General features: G+C 49.7%; 3 protein-coding genes across 4 annotated transcripts; 2 read left to right on the forward strand and 1 right to left on the reverse strand.

Moving 5' to 3' along the window:
• Positions 1–1110: 1110 nt before the first annotated feature.
• On the forward strand, positions 1111–2464 carry LOC101780558 (transcription factor DIVARICATA). The gene is made up of 2 exons (XM_004970617.2): positions 1111–1663; positions 1926–2464. Exons 1-2 carry the CDS (start codon positions 1290–1292, stop codon positions 2107–2109), a joined length of 558 nt encoding a protein of 185 aa, XP_004970674.1. The 5' UTR covers positions 1111–1289; the 3' UTR covers positions 2110–2464.
• An 847-nt stretch (positions 2465–3311) lies between these two features.
• On the reverse strand, positions 3312–6074 carry LOC101780965. The gene is made up of 2 exons (XM_004970618.3): positions 5841–6074; positions 3312–4449 (listed from the first exon to the last, which is right to left on the reverse strand). Exons 1-2 carry the CDS (start codon positions 5947–5949, stop codon positions 3572–3574), a joined length of 987 nt encoding a protein of 328 aa, XP_004970675.1. The 5' UTR covers positions 5950–6074; the 3' UTR covers positions 3312–3571.
• Positions 6075–8515: 2441 nt separating this feature from the next.
• On the forward strand, positions 8516–9527 carry LOC101781375. 2 transcript variants are annotated; one of them, XM_004970620.2, is made up of 2 exons: positions 8516–8682; positions 8766–9527. In XM_004970620.2, exon 2 carries the CDS (start codon positions 8798–8800, stop codon positions 9191–9193), a length of 396 nt encoding a protein of 131 aa, XP_004970677.1. In that variant the 5' UTR covers positions 8516–8682; positions 8766–8797; the 3' UTR covers positions 9194–9527. The 2 variants fall into 2 exon arrangements, with proteins under 2 accessions (XP_004970677.1, XP_004970676.1); XM_004970619.2 differs by having other exon boundaries at positions 8523–8682; positions 8752–9527.
• Positions 9528–9861: the final 334 nt, after the last annotated feature.

Below are 9861 nucleotides of genomic sequence, written 5' to 3' on the forward strand. Positions count from 1 at the left end.
GCACACCCTCTAGGTTATATAGCCTCCCGGATTAGGTATGCCGAAAGAATCCATCATTAGTGGATGGTTAGTGTAGCACCACATTGTCAAATCATAGACTAATTAGGCTTAATAGATTCGTCTCGCGATTTAGCCTAGAGGTCGTGTAATTAGTTTTGTAATTAGTCTAGGTTTAATACTCCTAATTAGTGTCCAAACATTCGATGTCACGGGAGCTAAAATTTAGCCCCCTCCTCCCAAACACCCATCGCGTCTCGTTGCTGTGTGTGTTGTTGGGTGGAAAGAGCCCGGAGAAAAGTGATGTGCACGTACGCTTCCGTGCTTTGCCAGTTTGGTCGGAGCATTTGGCTGCTGCCCCTCAGAATTCGGCGGCTCGGCAGTCGGCACAGCAGCCGGCAGCGGCCAACAGAACAGAGCCCGCCAAAATAGCGCGCCGCAACTAACCGTGCCCAGTTCTCTGGATGGCACCGAGGCGATACTGGGTTTGACGGGCTATGGTGAAAGGAACAAGATAAGCCCGTCATTTTCGTCGTTCCATCGCGTAGTCCGTAGGTCTCTGCAGGTTCTTTTGATTTTTTTAATACTGTGTTGATTGGTGCAAAAGCGTTGGTCTTGAATTAGCACCGTAAGGGCGGCCCATGGGCTGAGCAAATGTTCATACAATTTCCGATGCGGTGATGCTTGCATAGTTTCAGCCAGCTTTTTTAGGTTCAACTTGCCAAGCAAGGTGGGGCAATTACGGTGCACAGGACGAACAAGCAACAGGTCGAGACCACCAACAAACTTTCCTCGCATCAGAACCGCGGATAAAAAAAAATCAAAACAAACAGCGCCAAGGAAAAGACAGGGAGGTCCACGGGAAAACAAACCGAGGACTGGCCAAGCGCCGAAGCGCGAACCGCCTTGCTGTACCCCGTCCGACGCCTGTTCCCACCAGTTCACCGCCGTGGCCGCGCCGGGCGGGCACCAGCGCCCACGCGTCCGCCGCCGGCCCCCACCCGCGCGCACGCACGCCCAAAACGTGTGCGCGCCCGCCCCCAACAAACCCAACCCCACCATCCTCTTCACCTCCCCTCCCCCGCGGCCGCGGGATTGATCTGATTCCCCAGGTCCGTCATCCGTGTACGGTTCACCCCACCCGGAATCTTTATAAATTCCGTTCCCACGCGCAACAAAAACCAACGGCACACGGCGCCGCCCACCTCATCCGCCCGTCCGCCACGAGCGCACCGCACGCAACGCAGCGAGCGATCGCGTCGAGTCGGGTACTCGAGTCTGGCCGAGCCGGCATGGATTTCCAGCACCAGCACCACCACCACCACCGCAGCGTCCTCGCGGCGGGGCCGCCGGAGGTAGCTGTGCGGCCGTGGAGCAAGGCGGAGGACAAGGTGTTCGAGAGCGCGCTGGTGATGTGGCCCGAGGGCGCGCCCGACCGCTGGGCGCTCGTCGCCGCGCAGCTCCCCGGGCGCACGCCGCGGGAGGCCTGGGAGCACTACGAGGCGCTCGTCGCCGACGTCGACCTCATCGAGCGCGGCGCGGTCGACGTGCCCACCTCCTGGGACGACGACGACGACGCCGGCGGCCCCACCCGCCGCCCCGGCGCGAACCGGGCACGCCGCGAGCCCCGGCGCACGGGGATAGCCTGGACCGAGGAGGAGCACAGGTACTTCCCATCTCACCCCGTCCTCGCGGCCGCCGCCGGCGTTTCCGTCGAATTGATCTAGGTTACTCTAGAGGCCCCTCGATCGAGTCGGAGTCTCGACGACGCCTTCCCGCATTGGCTTGGCGAGCGGAGAAGCCAAGGAGTTCCTCCCAGCTGGCGCGTGGGACCCGCTCGCCAGCCACACGTCGCGGCCCTTTTGCTCCCCCTTCCATCCATTGGTAAACTCACGACGTCCTTTTCGCTGCTTCCGTTGCGTGTGCAGGCTGTTTCTTCAAGGGCTGGAGAGGTACGGGCGCGGGGACTGGCGCAACATCTCGCGGTTCTCGGTGCGGACGCGGACGCCGGCGCAGGTCGCCAGCCACGCGCAGAAGTACTTCAACCGGCGGCTCAACCCCGCCAGCCGCGACTCCAAGCGCAAGAGCATCCATGACATCACCACCCCGTAGACCTCGCCGCCGACGGCGACGCGCTCTCTCCCGCAGGACAACAAACGCAAGCAAGTAGGAGTTTGTTCATGACATGTAAATAACATAATGCTAGTTATCTTAAATTAGGCTTAGGTACTTTCAAGAATTAGGCTAAGGCGGCCAATGGATCTCTGCATTGCTGTGGATGCATCAGGACGAGAGTTCCAGCCGGCTGTTATTAGCACATGGTTTAGTCTTACTCCTAGTAGAACTAGGGTTAAACATCTGATGAAGTCTGACGTGGCGGCGTCGCGTCCTAGTTTAGGTGGATCGACTAGTAATGGTGCTTTTATATATGAGATGATGATGATGATGGTGTCGAAGTTGGAGTGGATAACTTGTACAGTTGCTGTCTGGGGCGCGTTCATAGCAATGGAAACACGCCATGCATATGCGGTTGGCCGACGTGTGTCGCTAGCGCCTTGGAGCTCTCCGTAGCTCGGTCGACGGCGACGAAACGGGCGGCGGGTCTGCAGGACTCGAACGGCACGTGGTTAACAATCCGGCGACACTTGTCAGCGCCCAACCTCCGTGCTTCTATTTTGTCTCCCCTACCACCACACAAACTTCCCCCCCCAACCCCCAAGCTTCTTTGTCATAGGCCGTGTTTAGTTGGGGAATTTGGGAGGTGCCAAATTACTGTTACAGCACTGTAGCACACTGTAGCGTTTCGTTTGTATTTGTGAATTATTGTCCAAATATTGACTAATTAGGCTCAAAAGATTCGTCTCGCAAAGTACAACAAAACTGTGCAATTAGTTTTTAATTTCATCTACATTTAGTACTCCATGCATGTACCGCAAGTTTGATGTGATGGGGAATCTTCTTTTTGCATAGTGTCAAAGTTGGGAGTTGGAAGTAACTAAACATGGCCATAGTCAGGCTTGACAACAATGTTTTGACCGGACCCACCGCTGTACAGTGAACTACATCACAAGGTTCTTTGTCGCAGAGTCCTCGATGTTTGGATTAAATATGAGCTAATTGCGAAACTAATTGCACAAGTCACATCTAATTGATGAGTAGAACCTATTGATCCTACAATTAGCTCATGTTTAGTCATTCTAATTGACATTCGAACATTGGAAGGCGTGCAAAAAAACGAGCAGCAGCAGAGGCCGTGTTTCAATGTCGGGCTTGAAGCACAAGGAACAGGCACTAGGCGCATAGTTTATATTCTCTTCTTTCTCTGTAAAAGTGCTGTGTAGTCACTGTTTGTCGTAATAATCAACATACAAAATCAGCCAAAATGTTCACTCTGTATCCCTGGTTCAAGTAACCTCTAATTAACTACAGATGTTCAGAAAACCGGAGTACACGAATTAAAACTCAGCCAAAAAGAGATGCTACAAATTTGACAAATAGTAGACAGAACAGTGCGGTGCACAACTCGGAATAAAAAATTTACAAGGGTTTCTGTGAAACTTCTATCTAGTCTCCCTCAGAATCCAAGAAAACAGATCATGATAACAGCGCAAACACTGCAGTCAATCAGCAGAGCTCCCAGGGCTTTCTGTAGCAGCAACCCGATCTCCAGCATTTGCCCTAAGCTATCGGCAGAACCCAGGTTGGGGCCAACAGGTCTGCCCCTCGCATTGGGATCCTTGTTCTCCATCAACAGTGTCAACACGATGGTAATGTTTGTTATGATGAGAAATAGAAGTGGTCTTGTACCAACTAGTACTCTGGTGATGGCGCCGCCAATGTCTAGGCCCCAGTTTGACAGAACCACCAGAAAAGCGATGGCGATTGATGCTAAGAGACGGTTACTCTCTGTCGCTGATATGGCCTTGGTAATCTCCTGTGGTGTGAAATTCATGAGTTCCTTCAGGGTTTCCACAGACCAACCCGCATCGTGTGCTTGGTTTGGCTGACTTGGAGGTGCTGATCTGGGTCTGATTTCCACCTCTCTTATAGGTTGGACACTTGGTGCCTCTTCATGACTCGTCTTCTTACTGAGGGTTTCCTGATCAGGCCTATGAGATGGTGTTTCATTTTTTCCTCGAACTGATGGTGTTTCATTTACTGGCTGAATTTCAGGGACTGCGCTTGCACTGCCAGTCTTGAATTTGTGGAACAGTTCGTCTTCATAACTTAAGGGTTTAGCCTTGATTTCTTGGGGAGTATCAGCTCTTTTGAATTCAGGCACCAGGTCGTCATAGCTTAAGGTTCTAGCCCTGGGTTCTTGGTGAATACTAGCTCTAGGTACTGACTTTTGCAACTGAGTTCTATCGCTGAACTTTTCACCACCAAAGGCACCTTCATTCTGCTGCTGTTCAGACTGAAGGGGTGAAGCAGAATCATATGAACTTGGTGAACCTGCAGGAAAGCAACTAATTATGATCAAACGTTCATGGTTACATAGCTGGTCCAGGAGAACATCACTTAATTAATATGATTAAATCTCATCACTTAAGAAAATGATACACAACGAAAGTTTAGAGCAACTGAATTAGGATAAATATAAATATAGGTGATAAATTGTACTCCGATAGAGATGTAACAAGGAAGGAAATCGTAAAATGGTAATGACTTTAATGGGTAAAGGATGACTCCATGTTTGGAATCAATATGTGACTGATAAAATCCAGAAAGGCGCTCAATAAACTGACAACTATCAAGTGTCAACACTCACGAAAGAACTGCATTGATATAGCCGATAAATCATATGTATGGTTCTGTGTCAACACAGGTTACACATAGCTTAAGAAATATAGATTTCACTTCATGAGATGACACAACTTCGACCAACCCAGGGTGAACGTTTTGTAAACATGAACGAATAGGCACCCCAATTCGACTATGAGCTGACACAAGTAGATATGAATTTTCAGCACTCTATTAAACAAAATACACATTTGCACACTCTATAATTTTCTCACAAAGGTGTTTTGCCATATAAATACATATTTCTGTTCTATGCCAAAGTATAATACTGCTCCTGTACTGCTATCAGCCTAGGAACAAATGTTCCAAGTCCGAGGTGGTGCTCTGTTTGTTTTCTTCCTGGTATGATGAACTAGCTTCCTGCCATGTAATAACCATCCTAACAGCATGCCAAACGGCAAATAGCAGCGCATTGACAAATGACATTGCTTCAGAAAATAGGTGGCACAAGATGTTAATAAACATGGCATCAAACAAGAAGACACAGGAAAACCAGCTACAAAGTGCAAATAAATTTAGTTACGGATGTGTCAAACAGCAAATAAGCTCACCGACAACTGAGTACAAGGAAGATGTCAACATAACGAGCATAGCGCATCAGGATGTAACCATATCGATTCCAGGGGGTTGAGTGGCAATGCCTGATATTTAATGGGGTTTTGGAAATTCTATGAAATCCTGCCGTCGACCTTCTAGGCCACAATTTACCTTCTCACCTTCTTCACCACGACCCATCCAGTAACCCCAGGAAACGCACAGTATAATTACGGCTGATACTGGTTCCAAATATCATAACTAAGGCTGATGCCATGTCTCATCCGAGAATTCAAAAGACGAATCCGAGATCTCTACAGGGCAGGCACGTACTGCAACCCAGTCCGCACGCGCTTGCAATCCGCATAGGCGCAAGTTCATACAAACAAATTCAGATACCCTAAACTACCAGCGTCTAATTAAATCTGGATTCAAACGCGAGTGAGGTTCGCAAGAGCAGCGTGCGAAGGCGATTTTGGGGGATTGGCGGATGCTTTCCCTGGGGTTACCTGGAATCGGGTCGCAGGATAGGCTGCGCGTCTGGCCGGTGATGAAGGCGAGGCGATCCGATCCCCTCTCCACCAGCCGCCGCCGCCGCGTGCCCGCGCCCTTCTCCATCGCCACCACCCCACCTCCTCCGCGCCGGCACGCCCAGGCCACTACCTCCTCTCTCTCGACGCCGCCCCCACCACCTGGGCACCTCTCCTTCTTTTCCTCTTTGTCTATCTTTTTCTTTTTTATTATTTTCTGGAGAGGATTGTTTTCTTCTTGTTCAAGTGAGAGAAAAAAAAGTGAGAAAGAGACTCCTCTACTGGTGCTGGATTCTTCTTGCGTTCTCCATCCAACGCCTGGTGAAAAAGTTGGCCCAATTACTAATGGGCCAGACAGGTTCGTGAAGCCCATTAATATGTTGCGCCCAGATGCCGACGGGATCCATATGGGCCGGATGGGATGCGGTCGCGGTCCGATTTCATACGGGCCGGACGGATCACGATCCCTAGCTCCTTCCGAATTTTTTTTTTATTTTTTTATTTTAGCATTTTGCAAAAACATATATAGTTAAAAAAAATTGCAAATCTAGACCTGTACCGCCATTTGAAACGGCTATAGCCAGATGTAGCATCCTTACCACCGTTTCAACCGGTGGAATCTCCCACCACTCGACACTGCACTTTTAAAAAATCATAACTAATTAAAATCATAATTAATTCATATCAATTCGGATGGAGATAAACGTTATATGAAAATTGTTGTAGTTGAAATTTTTTTCATTTCATATGGTGTTCAAAAAAAACTAATCGAGTAATACTCTCTTCTCTATCTACATATCCATTATCTTCTCATTATCTAAAAAAATATGCATACTCTCCTACCTCTGCACTGTCTTCTCTCTCACAAACTCTCCACTGCCAGCCAGGGGGGCTGCGCCGCGCAGATGGGCCTGCACGCCGATCGGGGCGCCCGCGCGCCGACGACGGCGCCCGCGGCTGGTCTTCCCCTCGCGCCGCGCCGATGGCGCCGCCAGCCGCCTGCCGCGGACGCGCCGCTAGGTGCTGGCAGTGCCCTGCCCTGCGCCTTGCGCGGATGGGTGCTGCCGGCGGTGGGAGAGCGGCGGCGATGCCCAGGAGACGAAAGCGGTGCTTGGTGACGGCCGAGCGGACGAGGAGGCGTTTTTTTTTTATCGGCAGTACGGCAGAACTGGATGGTTCGCGCAGGTTGGAGAGGGAGATTTTTTTTACTCTAGCAATTATCTTTGGACGCGTGGGCTGGACTGTTGGGTGGCCTCCTGCGAGAGAAACTGACGCCGTAAATCTCAAAACGGACGGTGAAATTTTTTTTTACCGACGTGGGTAGCCTAACAACGCACCGACCGCGCCAGCTTTAAAGAGAAGGAACAAGGCCGCGCGCACTTACTCTTGGACCCGCACATCGCCGTAGCCTCGCTCACTGACTACGTCGCCGTTCAGATTTCTCCCCTGCATCCAAACATCCAAATTTCTCCTTCCGAATTGAAAAGGCTCTGGCGATGCGTAAATGCCAGCACATGCCGCGATTACGTCTTTTTGTCGCCTGATTACTGCTCGTGCCACTGCCGTGGCAAGCGAGCCAGTACCATTTATGTGCCCTGAATATGGCGCCTGCGCCATCCGCTGTCACGGATGTGTTGTGAGCTCCGTTCAGGTCGCCGTAAGCGGAGCCGCGGAGGGAACGGGTGTCACAGTTTGCGTAGTTCTTCCGTACGTAGGATAGGGAACTAGGAGTACTGTGCAAACAGTAGCTGCGAGTGTGATGTGAGATTCTACGATCCCAGGATATAGATGAGCTGCAAATCTTGTTGGCGTGCATTTTTTTTGTTCATTAAGATCGTTTGGTGCTAGTTTCTTTCTTTTTAAAAAAAACAGTCTTGGTTGCCTTGGCTGCTAGCGGACTTGTGTGCTGATTCAGAAGCAGAGTGTGCGTGCCCTGTATCTGCACCGGGGACACAGGCACCCAGCGTATATCTGCTTCCCTCCACACAAAGAGGTGGTTTTTCTTTTTTTTTTAAAAAAAAACAATACCTGGATAACAGAACTTCATGAAATGCTTATGGTTTAGCAGGATTTAGAGCATCGTGCTTTCCTAGTACATTCTGCTATGATTTGAAGTCCTGTATAAAGTTATTTTCATGTTTCATTCCTCACGTTCACGTTATTCACTGTATATTTGTGGGTATTTCGTTTATATGATTTTTCGTGGCTATCAATAGAATAGTATTTTTATTTCCTTTTTTTCAGCTTGGTTTCTGGAAAAAACACATTGCTGAAAAAGAGAAGGCCTGAACTCATGTTTAAGCGCAGTAATATTAACTGTTCAAGCAGACTCTATTGTTTAAGTTCAATTAACAACGTCTGCATTCTAGGAAAAAAAAACTACTACTAATTAGATCCAGGTCTATTGTTATCAACGATGATTGCACTAGTCCATCAGATTGATAGCAGATATATTTTTAAAAAAAATCTAGAATTTGTCTCTTTCTTTAATAGTCTTATCCGATGATTAACTTGTAGGGTTTAAATGTAGACTCCAATTAGCAACAGTAAGATTAAGTACATAAACATGACAGAGCAACATCCAGAAGACCAACACAGGGCTAGACTTGGAGGGAACGAGCGGAGTTTAAATGTGGTTTCCTTGTATTAAAGGAAATCAGCTCCTCTTCCCCAACCCCTCCATTATATAAGAGAAAGATCAGAGCTGCTTGACAAACACTCACACCTAGCAAACAGCTATATACAACCAGGTGGGGATCTCCAATCCACCAGCATACCGTACTGATCGCTCTCTCCTCATATCATTCAGACATCGTCCAAGGTAATGCATGCTGTTCGTTGCAAATGTAGCATCATCAAACTTGTGAGTTGTGACGCTAAAATCGTGTAGACTGTTTGTCCTAGTGATCGGAACCAGAGCGGCGGCGGCGGTGACGATGAGCAGGAACAACGGCAAGGCGTCGAAGCTGGAGTTCCTGAGGCTGGGCCTGTCGAGGGCGAGAGGCGGGCCTTCAACGACGACCACGACGACGGCGCGCCCGGGCGGGGACAGCGGCAACGGCAACGGCAGCACGACGTCGCCGCACCGGGTGTCGTCGTCGTCGTCGTCCACGGCGTCGCCGCCGAGCTCGTGCGTGTCGTCCGAGGGCAGCCCGCAAGCGGCCGCGGCGCCGCCCGGCGGCGGCGCGGCGCCCATGGTCCTTGCCGGGTGCCCGCGGTGCATGATGTACGTGATGCTGTCCCGGGAGGACCCCAGGTGCCCCCGGTGCCACAACGCCGTGCTGCTCGACTTCAACGACGGCGAACAGCGCCATCCGCGGCAGCGCCGGTGAAACCGTGCACAAGTGACCGAGCTGAACGATCGGATAGGCAGCTGCTGAGCTGAGTTCTTGCCTTCACGTCATCGTCTTCGTCATCATAGTCGTAGCTTATAGTTTCCTATTCCCCGTCGAGCTTGTTTCGATCACCAAGGAATTATTGCATAGACCTGTTTCTACCGCGCTGTCAAAGCCTCAAAGGGATCGGTCTAGGTAATAATTTCGTGTTTTCTTAGGTAATAATTTCGTGTTCTTAGTATGTGCTGTGCTGTTGAGAATCAAGTGCATCAAGTCTGTTCTGCGATGAGCATTGTTCGATTTTAATTGGAGTTACACTCTTGTCCTATCACATCGACCTTTCTTCAGACATCAGATTTCAGAGTACTGAATGGTACATAAATGTGTGGCAATGACATGCAATGCGATGATGGAATGCATGTGCATTGTGGCGCAGTAATGTTAATATCAATCAGTTGACGAGGAGACAGATTCAAATACAAAATGGCGAAGTAATGTTAGTGCATGTGTTACCATGAATCCATGATAGAGCTGAATCTACATTGCAGCATGTGGCTCTCAGAGGAATGGGCAACTTGGTGTAAATGGGAGAGATTTATCTTGTACGGTTCACCGGTCTTGTGTGGAAGGTCTTAAGCTGAATTCCATGGAATCAGCCTCATAAA

Source organism: Setaria italica, chromosome V (genome assembly GCF_000263155.2).
Source record: "Setaria italica strain Yugu1 chromosome V, Setaria_italica_v2.0, whole genome shotgun sequence".
Taxonomy (NCBI): Eukaryota; Viridiplantae; Streptophyta; class Magnoliopsida; order Poales; family Poaceae; genus Setaria; species Setaria italica.

Coding starts and splice junctions, on each gene's coding strand:
- LOC101780558 (XM_004970617.2), top strand. CDS start 1,290: ATGGATTTCCAGCACCAGCACCACCACCACCACCGCAGCGTCCTCGCG. Junction 1,664..1,925: donor TGGACCGAGGAGGAGCACAG/GTACTTCCCATC, acceptor TTGCGTGTGCAG/GCTGTTTCTTCAAGGGCTGG.
- LOC101780965 (XM_004970618.3), bottom strand. CDS start 5,949: ATGGAGAAGGGCGCGGGCACGCGGCGGCGGCGGCTGGTGGAGAGGGGA. Junction 4,450..5,840: donor ATCCTGCGACCCGATTCCAG/GTAACCCCAGGG, acceptor GCTTTCCTGCAG/GTTCACCAAGTTCATATGAT.
- LOC101781375 (XM_004970620.2), top strand. CDS start 8,798: ATGAGCAGGAACAACGGCAAGGCGTCGAAGCTGGAGTTCCTGAGGCTG.